General features: G+C 42.0%; 2 protein-coding genes across 2 annotated transcripts; one reads left to right on the top strand and one right to left on the bottom strand.

The window, feature by feature from the left end:
* Window positions 1-2,645: 2,645 nt before the first annotated feature.
* Window positions 2,646-22,324, top strand: LOC123746841 (solute carrier organic anion transporter family member 74D). Its single transcript, XM_045728639.2, has 16 exons — window positions 2,646-3,126; window positions 6,974-7,510; window positions 8,959-9,182; window positions 9,696-9,828; window positions 10,733-10,966; window positions 11,609-11,800; window positions 12,399-12,539; window positions 13,107-13,313; window positions 14,267-14,431; window positions 14,903-15,089; window positions 15,768-15,906; window positions 16,760-16,837; window positions 18,320-18,453; window positions 19,265-19,368; window positions 20,226-20,327; window positions 21,349-22,324. Exons 2-16 carry the CDS (start codon window positions 7,507-7,509, stop codon window positions 21,513-21,515), a joined length of 2,211 nt encoding a protein of 736 aa, XP_045584595.1. The 5' UTR covers window positions 2,646-3,126; window positions 6,974-7,506; the 3' UTR covers window positions 21,516-22,324.
* On the bottom strand, window positions 3,643-4,845 carry LOC138359804 (perilipin-4-like). Its single transcript, XM_069319509.1, has one exon. The coding sequence runs from the start codon at window positions 4,843-4,845 to the stop codon at window positions 3,643-3,645; it is 1,203 nt and encodes a 400-aa protein (XP_069175610.1).
* Window positions 22,325-23,166: the final 842 nt, after the last annotated feature.

Genomic DNA, 23,166 nt, shown 5'->3' with positions numbered 1-23,166 from the left:
GAGGACCCTTAGCTTCATAAATAGGTGACCCATATATGCATTTGAACATCATTTTCTACTACCACGTTATTCTTATTTTATTTGGAGCTTACAAACAAATGAACATTATAAAATAAACTTGGTTGCTCTTGGGTCTATCTTGTTTCTTTAGAAGAGCTTGGAACCCACATTCATGAGGAAGCTCCAAGTTTATTTTTCTCCATATGCCTAATGTCTTTGATTCGATAAAGACAAAGTTGTACTGGTGGTTCCTTGTACTTATTTTCTTGAATGTTTCTTTGTAGAGAGCAGCTCCACCTGCCTGACTAGTAATGTAGGTAGGATGTAGATATGGGCGTGCATCTATAGTCCCTCGCAAGACGAGTAATGTGATCTCATCTGGGATAGCAGAATTACGGGACGCTAGAAAACGGGTCTCAGCTGGGAGCTGGTGATAAAGTCACTGACTTTTGTTGTTGTTGTTTTAAATTCAGCTGCTCGGAACAAAATGTTGCAAGTAGCACGGGCTATGGTGAGCCCGTAGTGAACTCACCTGGCATAGGAGCGAGGCTGTAACTGCTTCTTGTGTCTTGTGTGTCATCCTTTGTACTGTCAGGAGTTCAATCAATGCAACTCATATTCAGCAGCTTCTGTCCGACCCAAACACATTTGTATACATGATTTATCTTGGGCTTACAATGAGGCAGAAGGACTTCTGCCGCTGCTGTGCTGAGGGACTCCAAGTCAAGACGCGTGGCTGGTGCACATATGAGGACCACAAGTAAATTCTCACCAATATAAAGTAGTATGAATTACTGTTTTTCAAGCAACTACTCTAATTCTCCCACTGGAGTTCCTCAAGTGTTGTGAATGAACCGATGAATTAAACACAAAACTGCCAACTAATCTGAAATACCAACAGTAATTTATAAACAAATTATTTGTCTTACAACATACACAATATAAGTCTTGCGTTAGCCACTAGAACCACTCGCCTCCCAAAATACTACTTAGAAAAGTAACTACAGTTTACAAAGGTGAAGCTCCTGCTAGCGTTAACAACAACGAACCAATATCCAACCTACCCACACTATGGAAAATATTTGACCACTAATAAGCATTTTTACTTGTACCTAACCAAGTACAGTATACTAAGACAGTTTAGCTTCAGGCCCCAGCCAAGCATCAGTGACATTATGATAAATCTGCTCGACTTGATTCACTTGGCTCTTAATAGAAAGTATTACCCAGTTAAATTATCCTTTGGTCGTCACTTGGGCTTTGACTCTATTGGCCATATTAGCCTTCTTAAGCTACGCACTGCGTCAGCGAACACACCTGCTTGGTTACATCAGATCTTATCTGGCCGACTGACACCAATCTGTTATCGTGAACAATGCTGCGTCTCCAACGCCACCAATATATTCTGGCGTCCTCCAGGGCTGTGTACGAGAGTCTCTTACATACGGTGTCCAACTAATTGAACTAGTCAGTTCAGCGACGGCCTCGGTTCTTGTAGTTTTCTGTATTTCTGCAACTTGCAGTTGCAGAAATACAGTTTTCTTTACATTTGGCCTTTGTGCACTAAGCAATAATTGGGGACCTAAATGTAAAACGGTTGAAGGATCTTGTTCTGGGGAAAACAGGGAGCTGAATACCCTAACCGGATCCGGTCACCGGCCTTTAGTCAAAAATCCCAACATCAGTATAGATAACTGGACTCTCGTAAATGTAAATACATAAGAAAACACGAGTCATTACACTGAACTACTGTTGGTCAGTAGACGGGGCCTATGAGCTTTTCTTAAACTGTTGTAATTGCAACGTTGATTAACGATAACGTAAAAATGTGACCTATAAGTTGTGAGGACGGGTTGCACACATATATACAGCTACAGTATAAGGACACATTAAAATTCTCTGTAACTAGCTGACATTGTAACTATAAGGTGTGAAGGATAGTTGAAATTGTTTATGTAATAATCTAAGATGACTTCTGATAAAAACCTTTTGTGCCCTCTGTAATGCTTTTTGCGCTACCGCTCACAGGATGAGTATGGAGTGCACAATAAACTAGCCGCCTCCGGCGGCAACAATCAAAATAAGAGACACAAGTCCTAGAAACCTCGGGTAGAACATAAGAATGAAGGTAATTGCAGAAGGCCTATTGGCTCAAATGCTGTTGTTTTTATTTAAGATTCAGCTACTGGGAACAAAAAGTTCCAAGTAGCACGGGCTATAGTGAGCCCGTAGTGGACTTACCTGGCACAGGAGCGGGGCTGTAACTGCCCATACGCGGCAGCTCTTATATATAACCACCCAATCTCATTCATTTATATGTCTAACCTACGCTTGAAACAATCAAGGGATCCTACTAATGTTATGTTACGCGATAATGGTTCCCACAAATCAACATCCTTGTTACCAAACCACAAGTTACCCAGTACTGTAACACCGTATTGAACATGGTGCTATAACAATATACAACTTAAACAAATAAAATATTAAATCATTTTACTGAGTTAATATTACTGGTTCTTTCTGTTTATCGGTATTTCTGGTAATAATATATATATACATTGATTTAAATATACACGATATAAGAATACATGAAACATATATGTCTGTCCCATGTATGTATACATATGTTACAGAGGCGTGTTAGTAGCCCGCATAAGGAGGAGAGGGCCGGGATGTTGAGACTAATGCCATACTGGTGCCCCTCGCTGTCGACACAGCCCTGACGGAGCTGGGAGCTCAACATTATCTGACGTCACGCCGCAGTTCCAGGATCTGAGGGTGGTGTGCGCGCGCACCTGTAGCGCAGTAGTCGCCCCAGTTATATTACGACCAAAAGATCCCGGCTTCGATTCCCATACAGGGCGAGACGTTTGGGTATGTTTCCTTTTTTACCTTTTTCAGGTTATACCCGACGGTGATTGACTGCGCCATCCTCAGAGCAGCACGCCCTTGGTAGAGACACCACACATCTCGCTGTCCACACCACCTGTACTTCTCTGCTAGATTGTTGGGCCTGTATCTACTTATTGGCAGTAATTCGAGGATTCGTCTACCTCTGCTCTACTATCATAGCCTCTGAAGCCTAGACTCGCATCTACCTCTACTCTGGAAGACTGCAGACTCTAGGTGAGCCTCTATTAGATCTGTACACCTTGTGCTCTCACGGGAGGAGCCTCCATTAGCAGTGTGGCAGTCCACAACGGTATGTAACGGCATCAACAAAGAAGATATAATCCACGGGTTGAAACAAATAAATATAGACAAAACTTGTACCAGTTTGTTGAAACTGTTTTCAAAGGAAATAAATAAACTTGGTTTCGATAACATCTTTAGAAGAGTGAACCAAATTGTCAGTTAACGTGATTGAGGCAAATTAGCTGGTTAACTAGAGATACGTAAGTAAATATATAAAATAAAGAACGAAGTCAGTAGGACGATATGTCGCCGAAACTAGAGATAAGATTTACAGATACAGTTGGGTGTAAATTTGACCTGTCCTACATATGGGCCAGTAGGCCTACTGCAGTGTATTTCTTATATATTCCCTTATACGTATTTACAGGACTAGCATCAGCTCCTGGTCCCCGCCTCTAGGTTGCCTGTATGTGCGCACGAGCTCATGCGAACTTATTTTATATAATCCTACAAGGTCATATTTTCATGATAAATTCCACAATGGCAAAATTTCTCCTCGGCTTTCATCCCGATCAGGTCTTTCGATGGACGGTTTTTAATTGTAATTAAAATCTCCTCTATCTCTGTCCCAGAGATATAGGAGGCTAGTGCCATCACTGTCCCAGAGATATAGGAGACTAGTGCCATCACAGTCCCAGAGATATAGGAGGCTAGTGCCATCACTGTCCCAGAGATATAGGAGGCTAGTGCCATCACTGTCCCAGAGATATAGGAGGCTAGTGCCATCACTGTCCCAGAGGTATAGGAGGCTAGTGCCATCACTGTCCCAGAGATATAGGAGACTAGTGCCATCACAGTCCCAGAGATATAGGAGGCTAGTGCCATCACTGTCCCAGAGATATAGGAGGCTAGTGCCATCACTGTCCCAGAGGTATAGGAGGACAGTGCCATCACTGCCCCAGAGATATAGGAGGCCAGTGCCATCACTGTCCCAGAGATATAGGAGACTAGTGCCATCACAGTCCCAGAGATATAGGAGGCTAGTGCCATCACTGTCCCAGAGATATAGGAGACTAGTGCCATCACAGTCCCAGAGATATAGGAGGCTAGAGCCATCACTGTCCCAGAGATATAGGAGGTTAGTGCCATCACTGTCCCAGAGATATAGGAGACTAGTGTCATCACAGTCCCAGAGATATAGGAGGCTAGTGCCATCACTGTCCCAGAGATATAGGAGGCTAGTGCCATCACTGTCCCAGAGGTATAGGAGGACAGTGCCATCACTGTCCCAGAGATATAGGAGGCCAGTGCCATCACTGTCCCAGAGATATAGGAGACTAGTGCCATCACAGTCCCAGAGATATAGGAGGCTAGTGCCATCACTGTCCCAGAGATATAGGAGACTAGTGCCATCACAGTCCCAGAGATATAGGAGGCTAGAGCCATCACTGTCCCAGAGATATAGGAGGTTAGTGCCATCACTGCCCCAGAGATATAGGAGGCCAGTGCCATCACTGTCCCAGAGATATAGGAGGCTAGTGCCATCACTGTCCCAGAGATATAGGAGGCTAGTGCCATCACTGTCCCAGAGGTATAGGAGGCTAGTGCCATCACTGTCCCAGAGATATAGGAGGCTAGTGCCATCACTGTCCCAGAGATATAGGAGGGTAGTGCCATCACTGTCCCAGAGATATAGGAGGCTAGTGCCATCACTGTCCCAGAGGTATAGGAGGGTAGTGCCATCACTGTCCCAGAGATATAGGAGGCCAGTGTCATATATTACAGCTCGGTGAGTGTTACTGATGAAACAGATGAGGGCTGAGAGAGGACAATATATATTATGTGGGTCTAGACTACACCTATTACTGGAGTGAAGACTTCCTTGTTATAATATTATTGGTACTTGTGTTCTTGTTGGTGTTGTTTAGTGGTGGTGTTGTTGTTGGTGGTAGTGGTGGTGGTGCTGGTAGTGGTGGTGGTGGTGCTGGTGGTGGTGTTGCTGCTGGTAGTGGTGGTGGTGTTGTTGTTGGTGGTCGTGGTAGTGTTCTTGGTAGTGGTGGTGGTGGTGGTGTTGTTGTTGGTGGTGGTGGTGGTGTTGTTGGTGATGGTGGTGGTGTTGGTGCTGGTGGTGGTGGTGGTGTTGTTGGTGATGGTGGTGGTGTTGGTGCTGGTGGTGGTGGTGGTGTTGGTGCTGGTAGTGGTGGTGTTGGTGCTGGTAGTGGTGGTGTTGGTGCTGGTAGTGGTGGTGTTGGTGCTGGTAGTGGTGGTGGTGGTGTTGGTGCTGGTAGTGGTGGTGTTGGTGCTGGTAGTGGTGGTGGTGTTGCTGGTGCTGGTGCTGGTGGTGGTGTTGGTGCTGGTGGTGGTGGTAGTGGTGTTGGTGCTGGTGCTGGTGGTGGTGGTGTTGGTGCTGGTGCTGGTGGTGGTGGTGTTGGTGCTGGTAGTGGTGGTGGTGTTGGTGCTGGTAGTGGTGGTGGTGTTGCTGGTGCTGGTGCTGGTGGTGGTGGTGTTGGTGCTGGTGGTGGTGGTGTTGGTGCTGGTAGTGGTGGTGGTGTTGGTGCTGGTAGTGGTGGTGGTGTTGCTGGTGCTGGTGCTGGTGGTGGTAGTGGTGGTAGTGGTGGTAGTGGTGGTGGTGGTGCTGGTGGTGTTGCTCTGGTTGTTGTTGACAATATATATGTCAACCTGATTGGCTTTATATCTAGAAGGTTGTGTAGCAAAAATGGCAGCGTTATCCAAAATGTTTACCATTACCTTCCGATCACACTCATGTGATAACATTGTGATTTCTTGAGGCCAAGGAGGGAGTAATAAACCTACCAACAGGAACTCATTTTCTGGATAATTCATTATGGTAACACAAAGTCTTTGTATCCAATTCTTAAATGAACCTATATATGATAACTGATGATCCGTCACCACGGAACCCACCAGATATATCACAAAATATTAATGAAGAACCCGCAGCAAATTGAATCCTTCTTCTAGGTTGAATAGGAAGCCAAACCCAACTATTATTGAATGGTATTGATCACTGTGCTTAGTGTGGGCTCCCACCTCAGGTCGGGCCCAGCATTAAGAGGTACAGGACTTCTGGTCCAAGTATGAAGACCACACACTAGAAAGTGAAGGGACGACGACGTTTCGGTCCGTCCTGGACCATTCTCAAGTCGATCGTGGACTTGAGTCCACAATCGACTCACAGACTCACTGACTCACAATCGACTTAAGAATGGTCCAGGACGGACTGAAACGTCATCGTCCCTTCACTGTCTAGTTTCAGCCACGTTATTGTAACTCCTCGTCTCCAAGTATGAAATTTGGTCAAGCAGTCCGTTGATCTTGATCGCATCTTGCAGAAGGGGTGTATTAAGGCACCTTCATACCCAAGTATTTAGGTACGGTTGAGAAAGCTGCCACGTACGACAGGTTTGCTGTATCGAGCTTCACTCATTTCTCCCCCTCACTTTCTGCGCCATTTTCATGAAAATATAAATTCTGTTCTCCAAGCCTTTCTTCATAAGGAAGGTTTCTGATTCCACTGCATTCTCTGAAGGAGGTTTACAAAGACCAAGTGAAGATGAAGGAGAATATCATTGTTTGTATTGTTCCAAATATAAATCCAAGTATCGTAATGGCTTTATTTCGAACATTTATACTTTCTTTTAATATTGTCGTAATAACAACGATTTATTAAAAGAACGTCATTTAGACTCTGGCAGTAACCAGTTCTATCTCCAAGCGCTGATAGGTGACAGAACTATGTAAAACACATGGTACATTTTTATTAATCTTATCTCTATTTTCTTTTTTTTTCTTACCCTAATGATAACGCAAACTTCAGGTCAGCAAACTGGTGTAAACAGTCTTCCAAAGGGCAGCCGGAAACAACGTGATATTCGATGAATATCCAACTCCTGTGTTATAGCATAATCAGGGAACTTAAATGTGGAACGGCATAAAGACACCGTCAAATAACACTATCCTCGCATCTCCATAACATGCACTTTATACTCTAAAGCTTGAACGTCTTACGGGAGAGTAATCTTGGACTGGGAGAGAGGGGCGTTATCAGGTTCGAGAGTGAAGGAGGCAGGCTGGGCCCCGACCACAGTGCAGGAGGCAGGCTGGGACCCGCTGAGCAGTCCGACTTGAGTACCAGGCTCTTGCAGTCGTGTGGAGAAGACTGGGCTTCGCTTACTGGCCAGCGAGGAGCGTTCCACGCTTAAACTACGGCATCAATGCACTGACGTATATTTAAGATATGAATGATAGGGGATAATCAAGGATGATAAGAGAGTTGAGTTAAATCACGTGGATCAGACGCCTGACAGAGACCACCATTACCAAGAGGACATCTGCTTCACCAGTCACGTCATGGGTTAGTGTTCATAATTAGTGAAACGTTAGTGAAATAATACACTATTGTAGAAAAGTAGGATGTATTCTCTTGTTATGTTCAACTTCGTTTTCTCTATTTCACGGAAGGAATTAATATATTTTGTAAACAAGTTACACTACGGTTTCACGTATTTGGTGGTTAAAAATTCGGTAATAATTTTAAACGTTCCTGTTTAATTTATTCTTGGGTGGGTCTTGGTAGGAGAATATTGCCCAAATGCTACCTAGGGCTTAAGGTAATAATTCCCGTTAGTTACCTGTTAAAAACACACAACGGGTAGAACATTATAGAGTTTGGTCTCGCCTTACTCTCTACGGTGAAGACTTAGTGTACCTGTGTTTTGCCCTGTTCTCTACGGTGAAGACTTAGTGTACCTGTGTTCTGCCCTGTTCTCTACGGTGAAGACTTAGTGTACCTGTGTTTTGCCCTGTTCTCTACGGTGAAGACTTAGTGTACCTGTGTTCTGCCCTGTTCTCTACGGTGAAGACTTAGTGTACCTGTGTTCTGCCCTGTTCTCTACGGTGAAGACTTAGTGTACCTGTGTTCTGCCCTGTTCTCTACGGTGAAGACTTAGTGTACCTGTGTTCTACCCTGTTCTTTACGGTGAAGACTTAGTGTACCTGTGTTCTGCCCTGTTCTCTACGGTGAAGATTTAGTGTACCTGTGCTCTGCCCTGTTCTCTACGGTGAAGACTTAGTGTACCTGTGTTCTGCCCTGTTCTCTACGGTGAAGACTTAGTGTACCTGTGTTCTGCCCTGTTCTCTACGGTGAAGACTTAGTGTACCTGTGTTCTACCCTGTTCTCTTAAGGTCTAGACTTACAGTACTGGGTAGGCACACTGGTTCCTGAGATTCTGTTAAGTGAATGCATTAGAGAACTAATATCTGAAACCGTGGTTGGAGATGAATTTAGAGTTGAGAAATTTGAAAGGAAAAAATTACATCTCTAAAGCGCTAGGTGGTTGAGATCACTGTAGCAAGGACTGTTCTTACTTGATAACATGTTGTCCTTGGTGACAGGAGACACCACAACTCTGCTATCTTGGAGAACTTGGAGAACTATTAGATCGATTGTCCCGTCAATAATTGTGCCTCGAGTTATTAGAAGCGTTTTTGTTCAGATGTGATCAATGATGGAGGCAGATGTGGTCAGTGGTGGAGGCAGATGTGGTCAATGATAGAGGCAGATATGTCCAATGACGGAGGCAGATGTCTTAATAATTCTGATGGAGACAGGGTATCGCTATTACCCTGAAGTATAAATTTCAGATGAACTTGGATATCATGTTTTGGTTTTCTACGATACAGTGACAGTAATGTACACTATTTCCTTCTATAATAAGTTAAATTGATGCGTTATCTTTTGCTGCGCTCAGCCAGATTTAAGTTTTTAAATATTTTGTTAACGGGTTCTGTGTTTTTGAGCAGACACTGAAGCGACGAGGGCGCTGGATCAGGCCAACGGTAGCCCGAAGGACAGCCTCGTTGAACAGGCCAATGGTATCCCGAAGGACAACCTCGTGGAGAAGGCCACCTCGCAGTCCAACAAGCTAACTAAGGAGCAGAAGGCCCAGCTCAAGGTCCTCTTTACGGAGGAGGACCTACAGGAAACGCAATGTGGTGTGGGAACTTGTGCACCATCATGGCTGCAGGTGAGTGGGGGTGATGGATGGAGGAGCGAGGGTTGCAGAGAAGGTGGGCAGAAAGAAAGGGCTGGATGGTACGAAGAGGCTATTGAATATTATTGGTAAAAGAAGGCGTGAGATATGAGGGGGTGGAGGAAGAGGGGCAGAAGAGAACACAGGTGGGGTGGGAGTTGGTGGGTGAGTGGAGGTGGTGCTTGGGGAGGGTAAGCATTGGCTATGGAACTTGGCGTGGGTGTAGCTGGAGGCTCCAGAACACGAGAGTGTAGCTGGAAGATGGTAGAGTGAAGAACGACTTTTGTAACTGGAGTAACCTGGTCTTAACGTCTCCAAGCTGCCCACGTAGCTGACACAATGCAGCATTAACATAATACATTATCGAACATATATTTTCATTTAACAAGACTATCTCTGTTTTATGTATACTGATTATTTTGTATTGAAATATTGTCCAATTTGCTCAACTCTATCAAACGTGAATTTTTTTACTGTGGCTTGCTCATGTGTGTGTGGTGTCCACAGAGGCTAGCGACGAAGGAGATGTACATGCTGGTGTACAGCCTGGTGGGGGTCACCCAGGGCATGTTCTTCACATACTCTGTGTCGGTCGTCTCTACTCTGGAGAAGAGGTTTAAACTCACCAGCAAGGAGACAGGTAAGGTTCAATGCTACCTAAATTGTTATAATACAAAGTGTCTGCCAGCAACACATCCTCAAGCTATGTATGTCCAAGCGGCGACCGACCCCGAATACGCATTCCGCTTCGCTTCTTGCAAGGCCGGTGTTCGATCCCCGAAGGTCAAAGTGCTTGGGTACCGATTCTTATCTCCTCCGGTCCTTATCAGTGCCCTCATAGCCCCTTCCAAGTGCTATATGACCATGCTGGTTCGGCGCTTTCTTGTGATAATTGCCCTGCCCTGTATTTACAGTCCGCGAGGGAACATTTGGGAGCATCGTCTTCCAACTGAAGATATAAATCAAATCGGTACAAGTTTCCGGAAACCATTTCTGCCAATAGCATACGCTGCTAGATGCTTACCCCGGTCTCGTCCCCACTCTATACGAACTGTGCTTTCGCCTGATAACAATAGCAAATAACTTATATAAAGTATATAATTCCCTGTACTTGATGATAAAAATACCTTTATGGTGATTTTCATAAGAATCTTGCATTGAATCGTGGGGAAATTAATGTCATATTGTTTATTTTAACAGGTTTCTGCTTGATATGAACCTTTCATGTTGTAATTTGTTGCTTGGTGCAAACAGTATTCAAAGAGTTCCTGACATTTGGAGGGTTTTGCTCTGTTGATTTTCAACACCGAGGTCTTCAGACCAGTCACTTTACCCTAAGGTCCATGAATGAAAGAAGATGATACAAAAACTGTGGAAAACTTTTCATTAAATTCGAAACTCAATTTTCATTAAAAAACAAGTCTTTTTTATCCTCTTTTTTTATATATATTGTAGGGTTAAATAGCAATATTAATATTATATAATTATTCCCTCACCCTTAATACAAAATGGTGTTACATAAAGGCATGTTATGTATTCGTCAGGAATAATACTGTCTGGTAACGACATCTCTCAAGTGATGCTGGCCATGTTCCTGGGGTACTATGGTACCTTTGGCCACCGTCCTCGCTGGCTAGGTGTGGGCGCCCTCTTTACTGCTGCCTCCTGCCTCACTGCTGTCCTGCCTCACCTCTTCTACGGGCCTGGCACTGCTGCCATCACCGCAGCTGAGGCCGCCACTGCCGGCAACCTCCTGTCAAATCTTACTGACTTCAAAGGTAAGGAACTGAATAGACCTTTTGTTTTATTTGTCGTTCTTCGTTAGTTTCAGTAGATTTGTTATTTTAGGATAAAGTGAAGAGCATTTCCTTGTAGTTCAAGAAGGGAGAAAATATAGTACTGATTCCTTTTTTTATGGCTGGCCCATATCTTGATGATAGTCAAGAGTCTTTATTCTTGTTTACGGTTTACATATTAATGGTAGACCCACATTTTGATAACAGTAAAAAAATCTTTATGGTACTCTTACATCTTGTAGGGAAAATATCAAAAATTGTCAGATGGTTTTAATTTAAAATGTAAAAAAAAAACTAAAAATAATATATATATATATATATATATATATATATATATATATATATATATATATATATATATATATATATATATATATATATATAATATATATAATATATATATATATATATATTGCATATCTAAATTAACAAATTATTCCCTGTTAGCAAAAAAAAGGTCTCTGTTTCCTCAGGATGGAACTCTGCTTGTGGCTATGTTCCTTCAACATGGAGCTGGTTACAGAGGGTCAGTATATGTGACTAAGGCCTAACTAAGGCGTGAGTCTAACCGGTTATAGAAAGGCATTATACTGACACATTATTTTACTATCTTTTTCAATGCAGCCAAAGAAGAGCTATGCCACTCCAAAATAGAAGACGGGTGCAAGGAAGACCGAAGCTCTGCATACCTAGGCTCTATATTTCTGCTCTTTATTGCACAGTTCTTCGTTGGCATTGCAATAAGCATCTTCTTCAGCATTGGCGTCACCTACCTGGATGACAACGTCAACAAGAAGTCTTACCCCATCTACTACAGTAAGTTTAGGCTTCTTTGAGTTATGCACTGTGACCATATATACTTGCCCTAGTACCGTTGACAACAGATACTTGCCCTAGGGCCGTTGACAAGAGATACTTGCCCTAGTGCCGTTGACAAGAGATACTTGCCCTAGTGCCGTTGACAAGAGATACTTGCCCTAGTGCCGTTGACAAGAGATACTTGCCCTAGTGTTGTTGACAAGAGATACTTGCCCTAGTGTTGTTGACAAGAGATACTTGCCCTAGTGCCGTTGACAAGAGATACCTCATACTGAGCACCATTTTATCATTAGTCTTGTCATTGTTATTTAAGAGTACTGTATATAATTAGTTTTTTATGATACTTGGTCCAGTCCAAGCCTGTGTACTGTGTGTGTCTTCCAGAGTCCTTAACAAGCCGCCGGCTTCCTATCCTCGTCGAGGCCACTGGTGTCAGTGACCCTCAGGTAAATTCAGGTGCTGTGGCTGACCCAGTCCACCCCTGCCTTGTCCCTTAAACGTTTCACTTTCCATTTCACTGAGATTGTGCTGCTTCTAGCAAGGGCAGTATACTCTGTACGTGTGACTCCTTATCTAATGATGCCTTTACTTGCAGCCTTGACGATGCTAATAAGGATCCTGGGACCAGTCTTGGGATTCTTCATAGGAGGACAGTGTCTCTCCATCTGGATCGATCCCTCCAAGAAGCCTAACATTGATAAGAAAGATCCACGGTGGCTGGGCGCTTGGTGGCTAGGTAGGACCACATCCTAGTTATGTTGAGCCTATTTTAATAGCAGGAAAGGGGGGGTGATGAAAAGAGACGGGAGATAGATTGATTTAGACAGGAAAGGTTGAATGGATTTAAGTACGGAAGGACGGAAAAAGGGAGAGATTAGGGGGGTGAATTTAGACAAGGAGAGAGGGAGAAATAGATAAGGGAAGGATGCGATTTCATGGAACAGCGAAATACAGAGCCTCGTGGCCTATGAGATTGGTTTATCATCCTGTATACCCAAATTAACATCACTAAAAGAAAACAATGTAATAGTTAAAGAATAACTAATATTTTAATGCTCATCTAATTTCATAGTTTTCAGGTAAAGTAATTATCAGACAGCAGTATGTCACCATAACTAGATGGCGACGTCCTCGATTCTTGTAGGGTCATTGGTGGGTCGCGGATAGTCGAAGTGATTGGATACCCTTCCTGCACTTCGTCATCATATCCCAGCTTCTTGTCTTCGTATATTTTGCAAGTGTTATATAATCATACATGCTTGTGGCTTCCTCCTGGTAATGATCGTGCTCTGTGTTCACCCAGGGTTCGTGTTCATTGGGCTGGCTCTGGCAGTCACCAGCATCCCTCTGTTCTTCTTCCCCCGGAAGCTGCCGGCGACGCTGAAGAGAGAAGGCAAGAAGATGCTCAGACAAGCTGATAAAGACGAAAGAGAAGGATCAAACAGAGGAGTTGAGTATTTCTTCTCCGTGGCCAAGGCCAAGAGAGAGGAATCAAAGCCAACCTTGAAGAGTGAGTATATTTGTATTGGTAAATTGGTTTGGTGTTGGGCTGAAGGCCTGTCAACCTCTGGAGGGGTTATTAAGGCCACCACACTAGCTTACTGGCCAACCAGCAAGTATACTTTAGTCCTCAACATTGTTTAGGACTAAACGGAACTCTCAGTGTATATACACATCTCAGTGTATATACACATCTCAGTGTATATACACATCTCAGTGTATGATGTATATATTTACAAACCTTCAGATTGCTTGTAAAGATCATGTTAAATATATATTCATGAAAGTGCATCAGCAGCTATCCTTTGTGGTTATCTATTATCGTAATTATAAAATAACATGTAGACCAAACCACACATTAGAAAGTGAAGAGACGACGACGTTTCGGTCCGTCCTGGACAATCATCAAGTCGATTGTGAGAATGATCCAGGACGGACCGAAACGTCGTCATCTCTTCAATTTCTAATGTGTGGTGTGGTCAACATTTTTTCAGTCACGTTATTGTGACTTTTCATCTGCAAATGACATGTTTTGCAATTTCAAATGCAGTAAAAGACATTGAAATGATGCACTGACGTGAGCTGCCTCTTGACTCCCGCTTTCAGTGTTCTTGTCAAACTAAAGTAATCTCATTTGATGTGAGTTTTTAGTTCTGTTTACGTTGCTTATCAGTAAGTATATTATAGTCTGGAGGCTTTTTGATCTCCTTTTCCATTATCACTTTCCTCTTTCTTCGGGACTATGATGCCTTCCCAACCTATGAAAGAGGGAAGGGTAGTAGTGATAAGGGTTGTGATGGCTGCATTTAGCATGCTGTAATTGTATTGACCAAACCACACACTGGAAATTGAAGAGACGACGACCTTTCGGTCCATCCTGGATCGAAACGTCGTACTATAATTATATATAACCTACTATAATTGTATGTGTTTTGTTGGTTGATCTGCTTTTCCTGGTTTCAGACCTTGTTATAGCATTAAAGCGTCTCTTCACCAACAAGATCTGGGCTGGGAACCTCTTCAGCGTCACACTCTCGCTTCTCGCCCTATCTGGCTACTGGAGTTTTAAACCCAAGTACTTGGAAAACCAGTTTCGAAAAAGTGCTACCGAGGCTAATTATTACACAGGTGCAGTATTTATATACCCAAGTGCGTACAGTATATGTAAACAGAAATATATCAAACCTGTCTGATTATTGTATATAACCAAGCGAGTACAGTATATGTAAGCAGGTATATGTGAAGTTTTTTTGCTTGATTAGTGTGTGAATAACCAGCTTTGACTGGCGCCTACAGAAAACTAGCAACAAGTGAGGTATATTTGTACTAGAGAAGATAATGTACAATTCTCATAGCCTAGACAAGCGGATAATATGTTGATGCGGGAAGTAAGACACAACAACCTGGCGGAAAACAAATAACTCAACCCACACATATCCAGCTGGTGGCTTTGATGGGGTTTCCTGAGTTGTTATCAATATTAAAAAATGTATTATTAAGCTCTGTTGTAAAACTCCAACATGATACACATTTGACCTCAGTCGCTAGGATCCTGGCCACCACGCGAATCATACGTGTATTGTTCTTCCCCCGGGGCAGGTTTGGCCAGTCTTCTGGTGTCGGTGGTTGGTGCAGTAGTTAGCGGGTCCGTAATGAGGTGGTTGAGACCTGGACCTCGGTATGTGACCGGATACAACGTCTTTGTTACCTTCATCACCTGCCTCGGCTTCTTGGCCCTCATGTTTGTTGGATGCCCAAAACTTGATGTCATTGGCCCGATGGACGGGTGAGTGTACTTGGTTCAGTTACCACACACCTACTGTCCTTTCCTCACTCACGCGCGCGCACACACACACGCAGTGTCAGAGTAGTTAACAGATGGAATGCATTTGGCAGTGATGTGGTGAAGGCAGACTACATACACAGTTGTTTCAAATGTAGATATAATAGAGCCCAGTAGGCTCAGGAATCTGTACACCAGTTGATTGACCTTTGAGAGGCGGAACCAAAGAGCCAGAGCTCAACCCCCGCAAGCACAACTAGGTGAGTACATATTCACGGGGGACAACGCTAGACATAATAGAGAAAAAATAAATTGGTTAGAAAGGTGGGGTCCAACAGCTAATTGTTCGATTCTGAAGATACACATAGTAAACACTGTACAAATAGTAAATACACACACCTCTGGAGAAACAACTCTCAGATGACAAGACTCCAGCTCCGACCAGGACCACTACTCACACTGTCCTACGGTCCTCTATCCTCTGAACACTAGTGCAACAATGCATGCAGCAACACTCCAGCAGCTTAGACCTCCAACTCTGGCTACTGACTATAAATTGTTACCTTAACAATATAACGAGCTGAATATTAATAAGAAATTCACCACGTCCCTACTCAGGACACCTCTCTCGAGTGGCCTCCTGCCATCAAAACCATATCTAGTGCCTCTTGTATGTTACAGCTTGACGGGGCCTATGTGTTCAGCAGACTGCGGTTGCACAGAGAAGTTCACCCCCGTGTGTGCCCAGGACAAGTCGACCCTCTTCTACTCCCCGTGCTATGCTGGCTGCACTCTTGATAACGTCACTACTAATCCAATTGTATGTCCTTTTCAACAAACATCTGCTTTACTGCCCTTTTTACAAGTGCTGTAATACAGTATAAATGTTTTCCTGACCCATGATTACTGTTTATTTGTACTTTCATAATAATAATAATTATTATTATTAATTTCAGTAAGAAATATTGACGCAATACTGTTGGTGAAATATAAGCATTAGCACTTGGCATTACAGGTGTGAAGACGTAATGTTTACGTCTGAGTTAGGCCTTTATTATGCTGAAACGTTGGGTCACACTTAGGAATGTTGAGGAAATTGTTCGTTTCTGAAAACTGTCTTATTGGTGATCCAGTGATCTCGGTGCAGTTTGCAGCTTCACCACCATCACCACCACCACCACCCCTATCACCACCATCACCATCACCACCATCACCACCACCACCATCACCACCACCACCACCATCACCATCATCACCACCATCACCATCATCACCACCACCACCATCACCACCACCACCACCACCACCACCACCATCACCACCACCACCACCACCACCACCACCATCATGCTTAGCAACAACTTTCAAGCGTTGGCAGCTTCAAACCGTTAAAGACTTCCGCTAACTTATCAATGTCTAAAACTTTCTTTGGGTTAAGATATTCTGTGGAATTTTGTGAGAATTTAAGATTAATCATTAATGAGATATATATCTAGTCTCAGAATGACACTTATCGTTCCTTCACTGAACCCAACTCCGACCACAGACACCTGGGAGGCTGTAACGACCCATCACGTCTACTGCACAAACAAACTCACTCGCAACCAGTTGCAATCATGAATTAAAACACACTTTACGTGTAATTTGTCATAATTGCTATTCTCTCCTTGCAGAGTTACAGTGATTGCCGCTGCATAAGTAATTCCTCCTCGCTGGCCCAAGATATCACCGTCTCCACACCAATACCACAGGTCAGACAAGTCGTACCATCTTCCTTGCTCCAGGATAATACGCAATCCTTACAATACATATTTTTTTTCATTAATAACCTACTTATATTTATGGATAGGCTTTCCCCACCAGTCGCTCCCTTTGCTGATAGCACTGGCCCATTAGTGTCGTGATAAGACATAATGAGTTTCTGTGATATGACAACTTGGAGCAAGTGTCATTTCACTGCCTTGTTTCGCTCATGAGGCGAGAAGCGACTGCGATCAAGGAAGGACTCACCATCGAAGTAAATCACCCTTAAGCCGTGTCACAAAACATCCCAAATCTTCCTCCAAGAAGTGTTCGGTAATCCGAAAATGGTCTAGTTTAGCGAACAAGCAACACCCTTTTGCAGGCGATGAGTCACAATAACGGCTAAAGTATGTTAACAGACTAGTCGATATTAATCGACTTGAGAATGGTCCAGGACGGACCGAAACGTCGTCGTGCCTTCACCTTCTAGTGTGTGGTCTGGTCAACGCCCTTTTGCTTGTAATCCAGCCGCTGCCCCTAGTATAGATCTCACAGTGGCCCCTGGGGGTCTGGCACAGTGCTGTGTATGCCACATATTCTCCCACGGTAACTGTAGGGTTTTGTTCACAAATATTTGTTTAAGCTTCCATCTGTACTTGTTTCGTTTTAGAATATTGATGTATTTTAGCAACATCATTTTAACTTTTACACTGACTGGTATCATTAGGTTCTTCGTTAAAGTTGTTCTCTACTGAGCTTCTGGATTTGTTACAGTTTAATCAGTTTATACTAATGCCAGGAAAATTGTTTAACATCCAATTTATTATTTTTATATTATGAAATTGATTAAAAATCAGTAAAGAGGCATTTTAGCTAAACAATTATACCTTAGTGTAAATATGTAAATAAAGTCCCTGATGTACAGTCGGGTTCGTTCTCGACTCGCAGTCGAGAATTCCGGGTTAGAATCCAGGGCGAGACAAAAATGACTGGGCGCGTTTCCTGTCACCTAATGCTCCTGTCCACCTAGCAGTAAATATCCAAGTTAGCTTGTTGTGGAGTTGCTTTCTGGGGGGGGGGAGTCAGTATTTCGACCTTTGAATGGAGCTCGACATAAGCCAAACGTGCATATATACAATGGCTACCTTTCCCCCAACACACTGAATTACTATTACTATTATTATACCTCATGAACAAATCCACAATGGCGTTGATGAGGGCTCGAACCTATGCGCAAAGTGTTCCCAGACGCGCCTGAGCTAATCAACTGTACCACGGCATGGTAAAAGAGTTGCAATTGTGATTTGTGCATGTATTATACCTCGTATTACACTTTTTTTTTTTTTTGAGATATATACAAGAGTTGTTACATTCCTGTACAGCCACTAGTACGCGTAGCGTTTCGGGCACTTGTGTGGGATGGGTTGTTTGTTTTCAGCCATGATACTAATTTATTCTCTGCAAGTATGGTATGGAATGATGACTTGCAGGAGGAGTGGGGAGCAGCTACGCGAGGGTACTGCCCTGAGCCTTGCAATGGCTTCTTCTACTATTTCCTGGTTGAGATCATCACAAAAAGTATTTCGTCCACCAGTCGCATTGGTGGCAGCATTGTCCTCCTCAGGTGAGCGGAGATTGTCTTCTCTGTCATAAATACGTAACAAGTGTCTGACTAGTGATTCACAATTTGTTAAACACTTTTCTGTTTTAAGTTTCTAGATTTAGTTTAATTACGACTGTAAACATGTGTTCATGCTTCTCCAGAACAACTGAATTAAATGAAGCAATAATTGAAAGTAATATAATCCTCAAGGAAATTATAATCAGATTTACATTGATGATACAGGTACTTTTTATACTACAATTTTTTTGTTTTTGTTTTTACATATATTTCCTTACGAATTTGAGTTTCATAAAACCGATATGGAAAATCGAGCCTGTGTACGATGGGAGTGAATTTATATTCTAGAAATTTAGTAACAGGATTCCTGAAAACTTGAGCATATCGTTTGTCGACTATTGTAAATACACATTTATATTGTAATTTGTTGACGCAAATTATTTTGGAGATCCTGAAATTATCAGGGAATGATGCATTTCCAATTGTGTATTTTCCCCTAGAATTATGCTAACAGTACTAGTGTGTGAGCAATCCTCCTCCCTTGTTAAACCACCTAGATACTTATCTAGATTGTGATGCTCTCATTGTATTAAAGTTTCTGTAATGTTCTACTGGTAAACTGGCAATTGAACCTTTGTCGTAACCCGAGCTTATTCTCAAGTTATAACTATTTTATAGTATACTTTTGAAGTGATTACCAGGAAGGTGCACATTCCCTGAGGATCCGATACTATATGAGATAAATTGTTCAATATTTATTGTATGTTAAAATTCATACATTCAGTACATACTGTAGAGTATTGTATCGTGACAGGTCAGTGGCTGATGAAGACAAAGGACTCTCACTTGGTACCATCACAGTCTTCATCAGTCTGTTTGCCTTCATCCCAGCACCCATTATAATGGGAGCCATTATTGGTATGTTCACTAATAGGTTGTGTTGTAATCAATTTTATTATGTGCAGTTTTAAGCATAGGAATATATTTACAACAAAATAGTATTTATATTAAGAGCCATGTCTTGTGGTAGGTAAAGTTCTAGCCAGTATTTGGAGGGCCTGGTGTTAGGTGCTGAGCCAGTCAGTCGCGGGACGCCTAGTTATTTACCTGAATTTACCTGAGTTTACCTGAGGGCCACTAATAGCAGTGCCCTCGATGAGGGACAGGAAGCTGGCTGCTTGTCATAGTTCTCCCTTTTTTCCCTGATGATCTCTTCCACCACATTAGCTTATTGGCCAATGGAAAAGTATCCTTTAGTCCAGGATCGAAGTATATATATATGTATATATTGGATTTATTAATATAACATTAATTTACTTACTTACTTCGAGTAGTGAAGTATATATATATACATATATAATATAACTTTTTTGTTTAATATCAATCAATGCAATACTGTTTTTGGTTTGGTGTTGGGCTTAACACCTACCAACATATGGGAGGTTATTAAGGCATAGCTTACTGACCAGCCGGCAAGTATACTTTAATCCTGAACATATCCAGGACAGAGGTAAACCTTCAGTATATGTACACCGAGACGTGGGTTATATTCCCTGCAATATTGTATTAAAGAAATAGAAGTGTAAACGGTTGAACTACTGTCTTAGAGTATTAACGTCAGAATATTATATTAATATATCCAATATATAATATAGTCATCATGTTGTAAGTAGTAACGAACCAAAGAGCCGAAGCTCATCTCCCGCAAGCACAATTAGGTGAGTACACTATAAAAACTAACATAGCAGTGTACTAAATTCTGTATTTTGTGGCAGATTCAGCATGTGTGGTGTGGAACAGTTCCTGTGGCGAATCTGGGAACTGTTGGCTCTACGACTCAGATAAGTTTAGGAAGATCCTTCATCTGGTTCCTGCCGGTAAGAAAATTTTGATATTCTTACTTCACTTCCTCAGCTTATATGCTTGTATCTTCCTGTGAGCGGCAGAGGCATGCTTGACCCCTTAAGTCTGAATACAGTTGGCATTACAATAAATTTTCTAACATTGATTATGGAACTGAAAAAATAATTTTCAGCATGATGACTAGAGTTTACAAGTAGCAATTGGTTTGGTTTGGGGCTTAAGACGTGAGAGTTATCAAGGGGAGGGATTTGTTGCGACACCTCAACGCCTTGCTGACCAACCAGTCTGGTCAGGCTGGTTGTCAGGCTCAACATAGTTTAAGACTAAAAGTAAACTTTGTATGCACACTGAGAAGTCAGGTACACTGCAAAATTCTAGATTTGAATGAAAAGTCAGGTGCAAGACGCTCAAATGTGATACGGTTAAGGATTACCTTCAAGATCAATACATGAAATGCGTATATTTTACTATAAAAAGGTATTTGGTAGCTGACAGATCGACAAACGAAAGTTATTTTCTGGTTGAATCTCATATTAATAGCCGAAATTAGCACCATCTCCAACATTCGCCACTCTTGAACTCCTTTTTACAAATATAGTAACAGAACATGCAGTGTGTGATGGCTACTTCTTAACACAATGACGCACCAACTGACTGGTAAGATTCAATCCCTTACACCCACATAAGCAGACAGGAAATATCTGAAGATGGACCAGCCCGTCCTCCTAAGGTTCCCCAACGTCAATAAACTGTCGTACTAAAGGGCCCTTATCCTAACCTACCAGAGGACCCAAAACAGAAAACAAGACAGTATGTCAATTTAGTGAGTCGCTTCCATTTTCCAATACGACAATTTTTGGCCTTAGAGTATACGTCAAAATGCGACGTTCTATTAGAAGCACGGGTTGGATGGACAGTACTTGCTTATATTTGTAGATATGTTTTAGAAAGTTACAAAAAACTTATAATAGTAAATATATGTCTTGAAATCAAAATAGGATCCGTACTTAAAATGCATTTTTCATTTGTCTTCAGTGATAATGCTGATCTCTGTACTCGGGGACATTGTTGTGTTCCGTTATAGTGGTAAACTAGACCTGTATGGACTGAAGGAAGCTGACCAAGAGAAGACCAAGACACAGGACAACGGTGACGAGCTCCAAGCATTGAAAGCCGATCAAGATCAAGACTGCAAAGTTTAAAGCTGAAAGCTTCAGTTTTCAGAATGTCTTTAATATGAGGAACATGAACAAAATATCCTTTTCCAGTTTATAACCTCAAAATACATAATGTTTTAATATTGCTGTATAAGAAACAAGAGCACTGGAAAATATACACATGTTTGACTTATACTAAACAGCCCACAAGGTAGACGAAGTCATTGTTTATTTTGTGATTTATAAACATCAGAGAAATAAACAGGAATGGGACATACAATTATTTATATTTATAACAGTCAATCACATTCATCTTGTAGGACTAAGGCTTCCAAAAATGTAAGTTTGAATCATTTACACTAATCATGCTTACTTACAAAGTCATTCTGTTAATTATGTTACACGTTTATGCATTCTCAGGGCTTTTTTTTAGTGATGTGTTTAACTCTGGCATACAGTACGAACTGTTACCCATATATGAGAGGTGTTGACTACCAGGAGCACCGGTCCATGGGTATATTTATTAAAGGTGATTTCAGGCGTATGGGACACCTGAGACACATGTGTTGTGACACTAAGCGCTCGGTGCCATGAGCACCTCCACAAGATAATTGTACTGTTAGATTGCTGTCGTTGAGGTGCTGATAATTAAGTGCATAATGTATAATATAATGCGTTAATTATATTATCTTTACTGAGATTGTATATATTAATGTGCAATATCGTATGAGATGTTACAAAAACGAATAATTTTAATAAATACCGGTATACAAAATGTACATATATGTTAAATAATATGTATTATTATAATATTTCGTCATGTATATTTGCAAAAATAAAGTGTATCAACTTAAGTGTGTACTTTTAAGTAATGTTATGTTTTGATACACCCAGTACGTGTTGTCTTATATATATTTGTTTTTGTTTTTTTAATTATTTACTTTGAAGCGTTGTTCGCGCAACATGATTAGATTCCATGGAACCTCATGCAATGGTTGAGTCCACCTGCAGCTGCAATGTTTACAGCACCGGTGATACCCTCCCATATCTCTCTTGCTAGATCTAGTAACTGCCTGAACACTGTTGGGGGCCAGGAACGTGGTCATGTTTGCTGAGGTCACCATAGCCGTCGACGTGGAAGTCTCTGCGGCCACTCGTCCAATTTCCGGCAAGACAATTTGTGTAAAGTTGTATTAGTGGTGTACTGTAGGGAGGGCTAGGTGGGTGGATCAAAACGTTGTCTTAGTGTATTGTTGAAGAATGTAGTTGTAGTGTATTGTAGTTGGTAGTATTTGTTTGTCAATCTACTTTTAAAACACTTAGCCCTGGTATAATTGCCCTTATACGGAGACTTTTTACTTGTGCTGAATTCCCGACAGTGTTAAATATACTTTTCATTTGTTTTGATTTATATGAAACTAGAAAAAGTAGAAATGGGACATAACAATGATGGTACGGTTCAAATTAAATACATTTTTCTTCCTTAGTTTTAGAAATAATAAATAGGGGGCTTTGACCTAATGACCTTTCATGTGTTGCTTCACTTCAGTTTGGGCGTTAAGCCCAAGTGAAGTGAATTGTATCCATAATTAATATATACACCGAAAGGCTTACTCCGCCACTCGGTGAATAATATACGCTGAGTTTATACTAATTATGAACTAATTCCGAGGCATAATTAACAATAATAACTAGG

Source organism: Procambarus clarkii, chromosome 93, assembly GCF_040958095.1.
Source record: "Procambarus clarkii isolate CNS0578487 chromosome 93, FALCON_Pclarkii_2.0, whole genome shotgun sequence".
Classification (NCBI taxonomy): Eukaryota; Metazoa; Arthropoda; class Malacostraca; order Decapoda; family Cambaridae; genus Procambarus; species Procambarus clarkii.
The sequence above is the reverse complement of the archived record's forward strand: the minus strand, read 5'-3'. Positions and strand labels throughout refer to the sequence as shown.